This window comes from Vespula pensylvanica, chromosome 1 (genome assembly GCF_014466175.1).
Source record: "Vespula pensylvanica isolate Volc-1 chromosome 1, ASM1446617v1, whole genome shotgun sequence".
Lineage (NCBI taxonomy): Eukaryota > Metazoa > Arthropoda > Insecta > Hymenoptera > Vespidae > Vespula > Vespula pensylvanica.
The window spans coordinates 12,573,205-12,589,829 of record NC_057685.1 but is presented as its reverse complement, the minus strand read 5'-3'; the positions used below and the strand labels follow the sequence as shown (position 1 = coordinate 12,589,829).

The window sequence follows — 16,625 nt, the reverse complement described above, 5'->3', positions numbered from 1 at the left end:
GAGAGAGAGAGAGAGAGAGAGAGAGAGAGAGAGAGAGAGTCCTCGGTTCTAACCTAATTCCAGCGATAAATGCTAAGTAGAGACGGAGATTTCTAAGATACGAGAAGCCAAGGCCGATAGCGGTGGGAAGCTTCAACTCGAGGGGACGTTACTGTCGTGTCCCTTGAATTTCACGCTTGCTAACTTTCCTATACGTGGTTGCATGTGTCCGAAGATATGTGTGTAAAGGAGTTAGAGAGAGTACTCGCGTGTGTTACGTCGGATGCACTTTTCCGCGCGTTTATGCTCCGCAAGAGGCGAATGTTGAGAACGAATACTGATGTGCTTTTTTAAAAAGCAGTAGACCGAGGAAGACGCTCGACCCCCTATCGCATTACGCGTTTTTCTTAAAAAAGAAAGAAAAAGAAAAAGAAAAAAAGAAAACAAAAATAATCGAGAAAAGAATCAAAGGAATAACTCTAAGTAAATTTTTTCTCAAGGGCTTTTTCATTTTATTTTTTCTACGTTTTTGCTTTCATATAAAGAATGCATGCTTGTTAGATAACGCTAAATAGAATATCATGAATATATTTTAAACATTTTATAAATGTTGTAGACCATAATGGATGCCACAGTAATATAATGGTGAATAATATTATTCTATAACTTGTTATAACATATAACAACGTTAAACGGAGCTATATTTACTGCAAGGTTATAAAATCACTATGATGATAATATCAGTGATTGAGATTCGTGTTGATTAAGATTTTCTGATTAATGAATTATAATAGAATAATATCAAATAAATACGTAGGTATATAGGTGGATATCTTGTAAACAATGCAATTTTGAAAAGAAAATTGAAAAGAAGACACTAGTTGTAAGATTTACAAAGACATACTAAATGATAATATCCATTTGATGTTTGGTGGTACTACCAAGATTAGGTCAAGGTAAATTTAATTTGTTTAATGGAATCCCTTACATGTTATTGCATATTATTTTAGCCAGCGTTGAGACTTTTTAATTATAATACAATAAGAGCTCCTATTTATTGAGTCAATATTTTTAAACGTTTAATGAGTATTTTAATTAAATGTTCATAATAAAATATCAGTACGTAATATAAGTGACACAAGCCTAACGCAAACCTGATATTTTATTATTTATACTGATTAATATTACTTATTATTAATTAATAAAAATGTTGATTAGATAGATTAAAATGTATAATAAATCTCAATTTCATTAAGTATTTTTCGAAATATTGGTTGACAAATTTCAAATACCAATGGCATGAACGTTCTCTGAAATGTACCTTGTGGAGATTGCACGGTCAAATTTACACTTCGTGTGTATGTAAGTGTACACGCATTTACGTAAAAAACCGAACGAGTGAATGTTTGAGTGAGTATGTGTTTACACTAATAAATGTTTGAACTGTTCTACTTGTATAATTTGATAGTGAGCCAGTCGAATATAAAAGCTGTTATTAACGTTTTCAACGTTTCCGAGTTAATTAATATCATTTTATTGATGATTCGGTGTCGTAAGTCGTCCAAATTTCGAGGTTTAATTTTATAAACTATCTTTTAAATAACTCTAAAAGAAAAAGACTAAAGGATTCGTGTCAAGTGCATATCCAAAGAATTCATGTCAATGATATTTGAAATTTATCAATAGATCGTTCGAAAAATATTTAAAATAAAATTGAGATTTATTACATTACAAACGATATTCTCGTTACAATAAAATACAATTCATTAAGAGAAATTAATTCCATTAAAAGAAATTAATTCCATTCAAAAGTTTCTTTTTAAAATTACATTGTTTACGAGATATTCGAATACACGTAAACATTTTTTGGTCCACCCGATATATACCTCGTTGACCACTTATCTCTGTTCTCGATTTTCTAATATCGATCGTCCTCTTCTGTCTTTTTCCCTTTTCAATTGTTCGCGATATCGATCGCAGAACGATGCGCGACAACAGTTGTTTCTCCCGCATCGTGGAAATCGTCCGATAATACGTATGCTTTGCGCGCGTGCGTGCTCGTGCACTTTACACGGAATATGTAAATGATCCACAAGCAGATATCATCGGCGTGTAGCATCCACCTTGTATGGGCGCACGCGAGCACGCGCTCCTATATATTATTCTGTAGGCCAACAAAAGGGTGGCTGCATCGCCGCATTTATATGGCCAAACGTGAACACAAATTTAGTTGTGGGCATCGTGGTATGCCGATAAATTCTTTCGCCGCGGTGGTTAGATAGCAGGCTGAAGCGGAATTGGAACGATTAAACGTAACTCGGGATGGACGAGCTCGCATTCAGTAAAATGGAAATTAATCCAGAGGCAGGTATACGATTTTTTTTCCCCTTTCCTTTCTTCCTTTTGTATTTTTTTTCTTCGGTGCCAATTGGAAAAACGATCGAGCGTGTCTCTGACTCTTCTATTATTTTTTTCTTTAAAATTTTTTTTCCCCTTTTTTCTTTCTTTCTTTCTTTCTTTATCTCTTTTTTTTTCTTTTATACGCTTACAGCAGTAAAACAAACCACACGTGGAGTAATTTCAAAGAAATAGTATGCAGTCGATCGATAAAATGCTTGGAAGAAACTGCTTACGTATCATCCGAGTGTCCCCGTGTTTTATGTATTTTTGGTCCATCTGGTACTTGCACGCGAGAGTATTCTTGTTGTTTTTGTTTTCTTTTTCTTTTTTTTTTTTTTTACGATATGCATTGAGATGTCTCCACCCTCTTCTTCTTTTTTTCTTCGTCAGTATTTTTCTTGGCCTTCTTTATGCCCGTCCTCTTCTCCTTTATCCGTTTGTCTTTCTCTCTCACCCTTTGTTAGTATAGGATTTAAGGGAGGAAGGTAGTATATCTGCTTGTTGGGTACCGCCCATCTCGTTTATGCGTCCTGTCTGACTCAGCGAGATCGTAAAGACCTTCCTTCCATTCGCGAGACGATTTCTCACGAGCAGAGAGTCTTGCTTCTTGCCAATATCGTTAGAACTAAATCTTTCGGAGATCTCTTTGCTTTCTCTGAATGTTTATGGTTATTCATTCGAAATTATACCTTTATATTGGTACGTCTATCGAAAAAATATAAGCATTAACGCTATAATAAAGATATATAATATCGATAATTACGATAATTGCAATAAGCTTTTTAACTCGGATAAAAACATAAATAATATATCACGAACGATTGATCGATGATGATTTTTTTCAAAACAAAAGGGAATTGGATTTCGATGAAAGCCAGAAAAAATTCGGATGTACGAGCGTACGAGAGAGGGAATTGGAGTAGTTAGAATCGGTTGTAAACTATAGTAAGCTTAGCTCGAAGAGTTGACATTAATTGGACCTTCTTGACAACTTTCATTCATCCCCTAACAAGCTACATCCGTCTTTACCCTTATTACTGGTAGCCCTTTACGCTCGTCGTATATTGTGTATCAGACATCGTTAAGGATTGTGGATATCCATATTTAATGTGTCTGTAATTCGTTTTTGGAATCACGTTGTTCTAATCTCGTTAATTATTACAAATTTCTTCTCGATTTCTGTTTGTCGAAGAACGTTTAGATAACATTTTGATTTAATCGTGAATATGCATTATAAATCCCTAATAAAAATTCGATTGTACGATTCTCGATGTTTCCTATCGTTTTTGGGCAGTCCTGATTTGCGTAGAATTCAGACAACGGACGGCTTAAAATTGACGAAACGCATTCGTAAGTTGTCAGTGCGTAAGAGCTACGAATGAACCTACTGTGAATTCTATACGGCAGTTGTTATACCGGGAGGTTTAACTTCTGTTATTACTGGCCCAACAAGTCAAACAATGGTGAGTGCACTCCGCTCGCCGTTGAAGTTTGTGATAGGTACGCTATACTGTAAGCTTCGCTCTAAATTCAGGAATGCCAGGTATCGAGGAGGAATATGAGGAGAATTCGCTTGAAAATCTACGTTCGTGGCTCTGCCTTTTACACACGTCACGTATCCAATTCTCTAGCTCTTTTGCAAGCATCACAATTGGATCTTCTATAAGACCATTCGACCAATCGACTTAACTCTCTCGTTAAGTTATTTTATAAAAATTTTTGGTATCGTTGAAAATATATAATGTACTGAGCGAGTAATGTATATATTAACTTGAAAAAGTTAACATACGAAGAAAGTATGGTCGATTATGTCGAGTAACTTCTTTAGATAATATCAAACGTACAGAAGCGTAGTACGTGAACCCTCTATTTTGCTGACTCTCTTTCTCTTTTCCTCTTACTCGTTCTCGTTCGTCGACATTCCCCTCGCTCGTTTAACTTTCTCTGTCTCTCTTTTCCTTTCCCCTTCTATCCAGTATGACTCGTGCCATCAGCCTTCCCACCTCAACGACCACCACTCGACCAGCGTCAATGTAGAAGGCTCCGTTACTCGTTTATCCTCAAGGACACCTGTACGTCAAGGTCAGCACTTTCTTCGTTTACGTCGTAATACGATATCCGTTGCGCCAAGCGTGTTCTTCCCCTCCTAAAGCTTAGTCTTAGCTGGATATCGTACAACGACAAATAGATCGTTCTAAGATCGCATCCAAATTCAATATGATAACGTCATATTCGTCGGACGCAATGTTCGAAATTTCGACACGTCGAATTTGACAGAGAAAATATTACAGGATCTAAGCAGAAATCATTCCGATTCACGTCGATATTTCACTATTAAAAATATCGACGATAACGCGAATTCTTCAGGAGTATTATACCAAACATTGAGACGGTTGTACGAATTCGAACGACCATCTTTCTTTCTCAAAATGGAGAAGAAACTAAATCGTATCCTTTTGTCCGACACTCTCCGTTGCGGATTTATGATAGTGTGATGCGGAATAGATCGTCGTTTTATCGTCTACGTAGGCAGTTTCGTCACTGTGTGCGTTATCGCTCTAGAGACAATAAGTCCGATCGGACTCCGGCACGGTATACGGAGGATTAATCGGTCGTAAATAGTATCGGTCGTATATGGATACGGTCTGGCATTGTGTCCGACCGTTCGACATAGGTCGCACGATTTTGTCGTCGTACGACATCCACCTAAGATGAGGCTTAAAGCCCGTGCTCGTGTAGTGTTGAGTAACGTGTTAGTGGTAGTAGGTAGTAGTAGCGAACGTCATTCATGACCATACGGAACAATCTCATTCATTTCTATGGCACACGACTGCGTTCCCGTTTCCTGTATAGGCCTCTAACTGAATTACGTACGCTTTACTCGTGACTCCGACACAGTGCATTTAGAGAAATGAATATATTCATTCTTGTTTCGCTCATTATATCGATTTAATACGATTTTACGATACAATTTTTTTTTCGGACATTTAAATTAAAACGGTTAACTATCTGGATTAATTTCTGAATATTGAATGAAAATTTATTCATAATAAAGTTAATTTATAAACAATAAAGATGTTTAGATCGGTTCATTTAAATGTCTCGGCCTTCTATCGTTCTATGTTATTGAATATCGATCCATCCGTCTTGAGAAGAAAAGCGTGATGTATCGGGTAGCGAGATTCCCTTTATTCTTTTTTTATATTTATTTTATCTCTCTCTTTTTCATTTTTTTTCACATTTCCGTCTCGTGGTACTGGCCTTTATTCTCTCTCTCTCTCTCTCTCTCTCTCTCTCTTTTTATTACATTCTACGGCATCTTCTATTTTTACGTCAATTTGCCTGCCCTTCATCCGTCGACCTTTTTTCTTCGGCTTTTTACTCGGCCGACATCTTTTCTCTTCCCTTGTACCAAAGCTCGTTTCTCCTCCTTCCGTGTCTTTCTCTTTTGAGCGAACGAAAACACGGTGACACCGATGTCACGCGAAGACCTGGCTCGGTAGACTCACCCGCTCAACTCCCAGCGCGACAATCATGCTGATGGAAGCCGCGCGTACGAGGTATTTCCAAATCCATCAACCGGATTCCTTCTTTAATGAGATTTCGTCGATAGAATTTTCTTATGTGTCTCCCACACCTTATAACACTTCCGTAGATATTACGACGGCAACGTAAATATTATTATATATACTATACATGCACGACGTAATAGGTATTTCGTATATAAAATGAGTTAGCGTGTGAGGGTTGAACAAGGCGCAGCCTTGCATATGTATCCAGGCATTTACATAAGTAGCTATGTATATGTGTATACGTATCGCCCATGTTTCCCATTAGAACGTTGACGTGCGTCGTGTCCCAGCAATTTCTTGAATTCGTATAATGCTGCAACACGCACGCATTAATATTCCAAGCACGGGACACCGTTTTAAGCTCTCCCGAAACATTTCCTCGTTCGCCCTATGCCCGATAAAGTCAATAGCGTCGAAGGCAACCATTCGGTGCTCGAAAATTTACGTGACATTTCGTTTTTAATTCAAATTCCACGGAATCCTTTTTGACAAAGCCCATTCGCTTTCATTTCATCATGGATCTGACAGCGTACGAATGTCCGTCCACTCAAAGGATCACGTATATAGCTCTTCTCGTAAAGTCGTGGGAGTCGACCGGCCGAAAGAAACGTTGAAAGAGATCCTTTTCTACTGGGAGAACGAATCGTTCTCGTAATTCTTCCGGACTTTCTCGTTAACGTTATTGTCCTTTTATATAATGAAAAACGATTGCTTAATAGATCGTTAATACGTATTATTTCGTACTTCATTTCGAATTATTTCGTTACGCTACGTCAACGTTCCTTGTTAAGTACCGGTTACTCGGTTAAGTGCTGCTTACACTTGACTGTTACAGGCTTCCCTTTATCTCTCGAAACCATGCATTCTCGTTTGAACTATATATATTAAACCAATAGGGTGGTATGCATTAATCTGACCGGCCGTTGTTCCATATACGAAACAATGACAACTCAGGATCCGTTATACTATTCGAAAATCGAGATTATTACTTTAACGTGAATGGTAACACGTATAATAGGATCATCGAATCTCATAGAAACTTATGCTACGCGTCAAGAAATAAATCCGACGTCTTAATTAAATCTTTATCATTCCGTATAATCCAGCAAGTAATCTATAGTACCGTAGAAAAGGGAAGAGATATAGGAATTTTTAATACGTAAATAACTCTTCTTACATTTTAACTTATAGTATGCGTACGTATAACTTTACGTACGGTAATTGAGCTATGGTAAAACGTTTATGATTTTACGTTCATTTCCCGTGTAGTCTTTAGCTTACAATTAGTCGACGCTTTTCCGGGATTTTATGAAAGTATCTTATTTGCTTAGACTGCGACTGTCTTTCGTCTAATGCCATCAAACATCAAAGTTCGAGTTACCGGCGGAGCGTTTACGATCGGCAGGAAGCTGGTAAAAGTACCCATCCGGGCAGCTCTCTCGTCGCTCTTTAACGATTATTGCCTAATGAAAGTCTTGTTAAAGAAAGTAGAAGCGATAAGCTCGATGCGCTCGACTTTTATGAACATGCATAAACGAAGAAAATAACGCGTTTTTAAGAAAAAGAAAGAAAACAATAAAAAGAACAAAAAAAAATTAAATAAAAAAAAATATATATATATATACAGAAAAAACAAAGAGAAAGAAAAATGTGATAATATTTCGAAGGATCGACGGGGATATGAGAAGATCGAGGAGATCGTGCGAGTATAAAAAAGAAAAGTGAGAGAATTCTTCTCGGAAAGAAAATCGTTATTCATTAAAGTCCTCGCCGGCGTGATAGTATTTTATTATACGGTGAACGTTGATTTAGGGATCTCGACGGGGGTGCTCGGAGCCACGGCGTATTGTCTCGACGCTCGCCTCACGCTGGGCTTTGTTAGTCCCTCCATTGTCCAACGTACACCCCCTTTCCAGTCCATCCCTTCCAGCCCGTTCGCCTCGTTCGACGCGTTCGCCCCGCGATGCGCGCCGAAGCGGATGCCAAACGCACCTACGCGAACGTTTCGATCCTTGGACCCTCCACGATGGAAATGTTCTTTTCTAACGATCAATTGTCCGGGATTGTCGTCAGCATGTTTTCCCCTTTTCCTACGCTCCGATTGTGTTTTTGTTGTTGTTGTTGTTGTTGTTATTATTATTATTATTATTATTATTATTATTAGTAGTAGTAGTAGTAGTATTATTATTATCATTGTTATTATTATGATCATCATCATAATAATACGAGGGTGATAGCAGAAAAACGTTCGGTTGCTTGGAAATGAAACAAAGAGCGATTTATTTGGTCGTCGGTGTGTTTCACATTTGTTTTCTATTAGTAGTTACGGAATATCGCTTTAATTGAAACACCGTGTATGGGTGAACGGAGAGAAAGAGAAGCGTATATCCATAAAGTAACGAGACTCGTGACTCAATAGGCGAAAGTTCCAACCGAGCGAAGAATCGTCGTTCGATCGACAAAATTTTCGGTCTCTACCATTTCTATGTACACATTGGTGTCACAGACAATGGCGGTCCGCGGTGCGTAAACCGTATGGACATACCCTATGGACGTACCCTATAAACGTACCCTATGCTTGTATCCCGCGAACGTACCCTACCGAAGGGACGAAGGGATGGACGCGTAACATCGTCGAAATGCAGGTGCAGCTCCAATACCCGTTCCAGTGCAACGGTAAATAGCGTAACATTGGCTCTTCACGTATGAATGCCGTGTTATCACGCGTGAACTGGACATGCGGGACCCCGTAGGTTGAACGAACAATGCCACCAAAGAGAGAGAGAGAGAGACAGAGACAGAGAAGAGAAACAGAGCGTTGCCGGTTAGCGTTGCGCTCGTCAGACTCCCGTCGTCGTGGACCTCCCATGTTCTCTCCATCGACGTTGCTCGGTCTCATCAGGCTCAACGTTGTCCCTTTATCGCTGCGTCCTTGTCGCGATATCCGAGGCGTTGCTCGACGATACACGAACGACTATATACCAACATCTATCTATCTCTCTCTCTCTCTCTTCTCGGCGGTGTTCGAGCATCGAGAGATCATCGGTAATAATCATCGCTCTCTCGACGTCTATGCCAGATGAATCGATCGATTGGAGTGACTAATATGATATTTATCGTCTGATTAATTTGGTCTAATCTACAAGTTAATATTATTCTACTATTTTTCAATATCGACCCGTTCCAAGATCTTAAAACGTTGTTCATTCGTAACTCTTCCTTTTTCTTTCTCTCTATTATCCATAAATTCTGATCTTCCTTCGGATTTACAATCGGCGAGATATTTACATATATTTTCTGTTACACTAATGTATTTTGATAGCGAAATAGAAATAATTTGAATAATCTCGATGTCATGAAATTATTTTATATACGTCGTTATATAATATCTATATAATGATGGTATACATATATGTATGCGATGAATTATATTATAATTCATTACATTCGATGAATGCAGTTATTCTGAAAGCGACAAATATGTTGATATCTCGATAATTGAGTACTCAGCTTATGGATTTGAATTTATGCCGGAACACTCAGAATTTGAGTTTTGGGAAAATTAGATTTTAAACGTAGATTATAATCTCGGTTGTTTTACGAATAAAATACGTTATATTTATAGACATTGATTTCTCTTATATACGCATATTGTTTATTCCATGTTATTGCGCGTGTATGTTCGAAAAGCTAGATAAAGACAAAAAAGAAAAACAAAAAAAAAAGGAAGAAATAAGAGAGAAAAAGAAAGAGATAGACAAAAAAATTCCTCATAGAACGATACATATCGCAAAAGTTTCGTCGACGATACGAAGAGGAAATTGACTTGGAAAAATGTTATAAAAAGTATAACGATTCGTCCTGTCTCCAGCAGGTTTCGCTGCCACGGAACAGGAAATTGATTTACCTGCCAGCGCGGATTTATCTTCAGCAAGGAAAATAGATCCTCTCTAGGCGGGCGCCCGTAACACGCGCACCTCTTTATCCGGCTTTTCCCATCGAGGTTCGCGCACCAAACATTTTCGCGTGTGCTTAATGCCTCGTATCGACGGAGCGTGCTTCTCTTCCTTTTACTTCCACCCTCAACGCAAGTCCCTTGTTTCACGGTCGGAGAGAAAGGGAAAAGGGAGAGGAGAGAGAAGAGAAGGCACTTCCAAATTAATTGCTCCATTACTCAGCATCAACCTCTCGCACGTTGTGGCCGATGTAACGACCGAAATTCCCGCGTTTTTTCACTCTCTCTCTCTTTCTTTATCTATCTATCTATCTATCTATCTATCTATCTATCTATCTATCTATCTATCCATCCATCCATCCATCCATCCGTCCATCTATCTATCTATCTATCTATCTATCTATCTATCTATCTATCTATCTGTCTGTCTATCTATCTATCTATCTATTCGTCTCTTTCTCTCTTGCACAATACTCCGAGAACCTTCTTAATAAGCTCATAACAAACGTTGTCGTTGCGAGGAATTATTATCGTTCTTGGTAAATGTTCTCTGAAAATCTCACGGAGATTCCAGAAATAGAGGAAGAATAAGAGAGAGAGAGAGAGAGAGAGAGAGAGAGAGAGGGAGAGAGAGAGAGAGAGACCGAGAAGATCACTCGACCCATCATCGGGTTAATGCTCGGATTAAATTAGCTGAGAAACGAAAAGTTTCTCTGAGATTTCTCGGTGGTATGGCAATCGCATTCTCTTCCTTTCGAAATGATTCTTCGAGAAATAATCGGGTAAAGGAGAAATGCTTTATACGTTAACGTTAACGTTAACGTTAACGTCGTTTCATGTTCTACCTAAGCACGAATTCATAAGTGTTTTGAATGCTGCTAATACAAAGCCGCGATCCAGTTTCGCTAGTTTCGTGAAATCGCTCTTTGTGCGGACAATCTATCCAGTTTCTGCATAGTTCGCGTTATTACCGTGTCTTTCACGGACCACCGCTCCTTCGTCCTGTCGTTTCCAACGAGCTTTGCGTTCCAAACTGACGCATGTATGCGTACATCATCGTGGAGTCGCGCCAAACTTGGATTACACTCGGTTAGACAAGTAGCAACGTGATACAGACCGATTGTGCCAATCTGTCTTAGTATCTCCTTTCGCCTTTCTCGCCCAATCGATTCTCCTTCTACTTCTCGTCTTCTCTTCTCTTCTCTTGTTTCTCAGTCCTCCGTCCCTTCTACTGATTTTGATATCTCCGAGAAGTTATCTTCGAAAGCCGCTCGTAATTAACGAGGAAAGAACGTTACCACGGTAGTCGATTCTCTTCGTACAAACGAAAAGCTAATCTTTAAAGTGTATCGTTATTTTTCAAAATATACCTAGCTAATCTCTATTAACTTTAATCCGGAACGAATTTTACGACGATTACTTTCGTCTTCTATCGTGATTAAAAACTTTTTACAGTAATTGCGAAACGCTTAAAACGCACTGAAAAAGTACTCTCTTGTTTTCATTTCGAAGTTAGAAATAACTAAGATTAAAGTTATTTCAAACTGCAAATATAAACAATACGTTGTTTACGTCGCGTAGTCGATAGTTCATTATTTTTTGAACGAAATTAGTTGCAACGCGATCTCATTGATTATCGACATTCACCGTTTCATTGTTTCAAAACTTGACTACTAACATCTTATCGTTACTACTGAATTTCAATCAACACCGTAACAACGTCAGTATATAATGTATTTCAGTACTCGGGAGATTCGAGTTGTTTAAGAACTTTTTTCGATTCGGAACATAAACGGTCAATTCATTTATTAGCTAATATCCTAAAGCAATTTGATATTTAATATCGAAATCGTCAAACACGTCTGTACTTTGAAACTTTTTCGGAGATCTACTAATAGTCTATTAAAAAAACATGTTTCTTTTTTTTCTCTTTCGTTTTTAGATTCAATTCGTCGTCATGTGGGTTTTATTAATTATGAAAAGAATTTCAAGCGAACTACGTGCGATCAACGTAAATTGATTTCATTTATTTCAAATCCGATTAATAGTTTGAATTTCTACTTTTGATGGATTTTTCTAAAGTCGAAGATTACGACGAAATTTTTAATGTACACATTTTCTCTCGTAGAAGATTCCAACGAGGTCTTTCCATTTTCTAGCAAAAATACGACCCTTCGAAGGAAAAGGTAGAACCTGCCGCGATCGTTTATACCCCGATTTAATACCAGATTAACGAGGCAATTTGCGTCAAAAGAAGGAGGGTCGTTTAATCGTACGGAGACGGCTAATTTGTCATCAATATCGATACCCATCTACTCGTAATTTCGTACCACCAACGATAATTCGTTTGGTTCATAGATCAGGTAGAATTACCCACAGGTTCGATCATCGATTCATAAAACTCATAGATCATCTTTTCTCGATTCCATAGTTTGTATCGGTGATCGATTTGATCGATCGTTTCTCGGTCCCTAAATCGTAGACGATTAATAACATCGCGTATTTAAAAATTTTATTCGACCGTACTCGTAAAACATTGATATGGCATTAATACGAAAACAATGAGTTAAAAGTATCGCTTAAAAAAAAGAGAGAGAGAGAGAGAGAGAGAGAGAGAGAGAGAGAAATAAATAAAAGAAAGAAAGAAAAAGAGAAAAAAGAATAAACTAAATAAACGATCGATTTGAAAAATGGAATTTTAGCGAATGTTGGCTCGTGGCAAAGATCAGGTCCAACTTTTATTACCTCGGATATCGATCGTTACTCGAGTATTCCAGTTTTTACCGGCCATGAAATTTTCTCTAGATTACTGTGGATTTCGTCCGTAAGAGCTTGGCCAAAAGTCATACAGTGGATAGCAACGGTCGCTCGTATTTAATGGGTAGTTAAGTGAAGGTTCCTACGTGGCTCGAATTTCCACAACTAGTGACTCGTTGCGGCCCGTTTCTCTATACATACATTCATACATATGTACTTACAACAAATTTTACGACGAATCGTCATATCTTGATAGCAATGATTTTTAATTTAACGAATATCGAAATATCATTTATAAGGAGGAAAGAGAGGTTGCATCTATGGAGCGTAATAAGTTTTATATCTAAATATCTACTTACATCTTAAGAATATAAATGCAAGAAAGATACATTATTCGCGGCTATGGTATAGAGCTCTCTTTTCTCCGTGGCTTCTCCGTGGTTATCTCCCTCTTCCTTTCGTTCTTTTGGCTCAGTTTCTGGCTCCTTTCCTAGCACGTTCGCGGGTGAGGTGGATGAAGCGACCCGGATTCGTATAGTCGGTTTTACGGCCTGTTTTAGATTATACGCCTGAGATAAAACGCATAGTGAGCTAGAAGCAAAGCTTTATTTTCAGTCGAGTAATACGTCTCTCTAGTTCGCTTTGGTATCTACTTAGATTCGCATCCAAGGAAAGGCAACCATTTCCTTCCGCGGTTGCGATTTCTTTCTCCTTAAGCGTTTTTCGAGAACCGCAGAACTGCTCGGACTAACAACTTGTAAGTTCAGCATTTCGTTGAAGAAGAAGATTTTCTTCCGAGCTGGAACGAGATACGGAGTCTACCAGCACGATTTCTCGCTTTTTGATCTTACTTTCTCTTTCCATCTTCTATTTCTCAAAACGGATTACCTGCCTTCTCTTCCAAGCACTTTTCATGCTATCGCCAGAATTCGAATGCTCGCCTTACGATAACTAACTTAGTTTCTCTATCCAAAGTCTTTTCGTACATGCACAGAGGAAAAGAGCGGAATTATTTTTCTACGGAAAAATTTATCTATCGTTTCGGCGGAGTATAACGAAAACCAAGGAAATTCCGAGCTCAATGTCGTCAACGAAATGATAAATGCGACGTTTTTACATACGGAGCTAATCCACGAAAAGTTTTTCGTTCCTGGTAACTTCTACTACATACTGTTGGTCCTTCCACAACCATCCTCAACCACAGGACGTCCCACGTTTTCCATAAGCTCGTTTACGTTGTTTTTATCATCTATCCAACAAGAAAGATTTTTCTAGTCTCTTTTCGTTCTCCCTTTTCGAAACTCGCTATACGTAATTTGTTTGTTACTCCTGAAATTTATAATTTTTCATTTATATAAAGTAATGTACTTTTTGAACCTGTCTCGTGTCGACATTGATTCGATTTAAAACATTCCTAAAATTTATATCCAACTTGTTAGTGTTAGCAAAGCGACTTATCGGAAAGTTGTCACTTAGCTCTCTTGCGTAGCCGGATGGATTAATTCGTGTTACAAGCAAACAAAAGTAGTTTCTCGTTCGTCTATCTCTCTTTCTTTCTTCGTGGCTGTGTACGTAGATAAATTTTTCTACGGTTAGTGGTTGTTGAGCTCGAACCACCACGTTCTTCGTACTTTTCTTTGCCAAGAGAGAAAGAGGCAGAGCTCGAGGTCAGATATCGATTTGCCGCGTTGGCACCCTCCAATCCTCGTAAAGCCTCGGGCTTCATACACAGTGCCGAGAAATTGAAAAGATATCCTTCTCTTTTCGAAAGAAGAACTTCGAGTCTTTGGCTCTCTCTCCCTCTCTTTCTCTCTCTACTTGTCTTTCTCTTTCTTTCTGGCTTTGAAGGTGCTTCGACTCGGCGCTCGAAAATCGCGCGTCATCTTGCATCATTTAACAACGAGCTTTGAAATACACGTTGATGACAAGTTTGCGAGACTCTTACGATTACTTTACGAATAAAAATTCAACGAAGTTCTCTCGTGCTTTGTATATTACATTCTATCGTGTAAAGCACTGGTGGGCAACTGACGATTAGCGTCTCTACTAGTATACTTCGGTCAAATGAGAATAAATGATTCTTACTATTTATAACGTCGTGCCTCGTGTAGTTGCAACGTTTTTGTTTCTGTCTTTTATTATTTTTTTTTTTTTTTATGACTAATCTGTTTCCTATCGTTATTTACATTTATATATTAAAATAGAAAAGAAGGAAAGATCGTTAATAAGAAGAAATCCTGATCTTCAGAATTTTTTAAACGATAATATCTCGAATGCGGCATTTTCCTTAGACAACTACAGATACACGTCTATATTCTATCTGTCTCTATTCCATAATTGAGTAAGATGTGAGAAGACCTCCTCGTGAGCTCTACTACTTTTGATTTTAAACACGAAGCGATGCCTAGTGAATTTAAGTAGTGAGAGAACGGATTGATCGATGATGGGGATCGTGTGGTAAGAAGTTAGCCATGTGTGTTTAAACGATAGGATAAGTAATATATAAGGTACAAGAAAGTCCTTGAGTTTCTAGTTTGCGTGCACATTCGTATAATCGTAAGAGTCTCGCAAACTTATCATCAATCTGTATTTCAAAGCTCGTTTTTAACTAACGCAAGATGACGGGCGATTTTCGATCAGTCGAGTCGAAACGATAAACCGCCTATGGTCTAAAGGATGGAAGATAAAAGGTGAGTCGAAAGTTATGTGTAGAAAAGTAGAACGATAAATCTAGGAAATGATATCGTTTCGGCCTGCATTTACTTTGACTTTCTTCCTTTTTGAAACAAGCCCGCGTTAGCTGGCACTCGTGGTTAGCAATTTAAATGCGACTGGTACGCACAAGGTAAATCCTCTTTCTCTTTCTCTTTCTCTCTCTCTCTCTCTCTCTCTCTCTCTCTCTCTTTCTTTCTTTCGTTCTCCAGCTCGGTTAGTTTTCTGACACATACCTGATAACCTCGATAATTCACGGAGATACAAAGAAATTATTTTCAAGCTGTTTTCCTTTGTTATTTCCTCGGTTATTTCACTTGCAGGGAAATGCGAAATTCCTTTGTCCAAATTTATGACAGAAATGAGAACATTTGGATTATGTACGAAATCATCAGCTCGAATGATTGTCAAGTCGAAGATATCGTCGAGATTTCGTGGAAGATGGCATTGGATGTATCTTGAGAGATGTAAGGACGATGCTCGAGTATTTAGAGGAGCATGAAATGGAAACGAACCATGAAAGCAACGAGTTGAAAATGCCGAAATAAAGATAACAGGTGCTATCTACGGTGATCGTAACAGTTGTTCGTACGTGCGCGCGTTTATTTTCAAGTAAGGTGCTTCCTACAACTCTTTTTAATCTATATATATATATATATATATATATATATATATATATATATATCGTAGTATGTATAATATATTATACCGTTAGTATCGTGAGCCTGTCACTACTTCCGTTTTTCATCAACGACTAAATCGTTCGACTAGTTCTCTCGAGAAACTCGACAGTCCGTTTTGATTATATTTTTTAGAGAATATTGCGATGAAACGTCTAAAGTATGTCGATTTATAATACACGGTATCTATAAGAAAGAAAGGAAACTAAAGATAAAATATTTAAGATATGTATCGAGATAAAATAATGATTTTCGACATAGTGATTTGATGATTTATAGTATTAAACTACCAATAATACGAGTTGTCTCTTTTTTCTTATTTTTTTTTTTATTTTTATTTTTTTTTTTTTCATTTCTTCTTTTAGCTTTTACACGCGAGATGACTTATTATTCCATCATGAATAAAAGTCGTTGCATCCGCACATTGTTTTCTCGTGGTTGTTTCGAAAATTTAACTGCGTCGTTATTGCGGCAACGATGTGATAAAAAGTAGTAGCTGCGTTGAACTGACGGAAATAGCCGGCTGAAATTCGTTAAAGCGAAGGGGGAGGGTTTTGTGCGAAAGGGGGG

At 38.0% G+C, this 16,625-nt stretch overlaps 1 protein-coding gene across 2 annotated transcripts in view; it reads left to right on the top strand.

Annotated features, from left to right (window-relative positions):
* Nucleotides 1–16,625, top strand: part of LOC122634679 (histone-lysine N-methyltransferase 2D-like) — a 298,047-nt gene that overhangs the window by 16,904 nt on the left and 264,518 nt on the right. Inside the window, exon 1 of one of the 2 annotated variants that reach the window (XM_043823984.1) lies at nt 5,899–5,939. The exons of the other annotated variant lie outside the window; for it this stretch is intronic. Within the exon in view, the coding sequence (XP_043679919.1) occupies nt 5,914–5,939 (26 nt within the window). The 5' untranslated portion in view covers nt 5,899–5,913. Of the gene's footprint in view, nt 1–5,898; nt 5,940–16,625 lie in introns of those variants that run through there. 2 annotated transcript variants of the gene reach the window in all.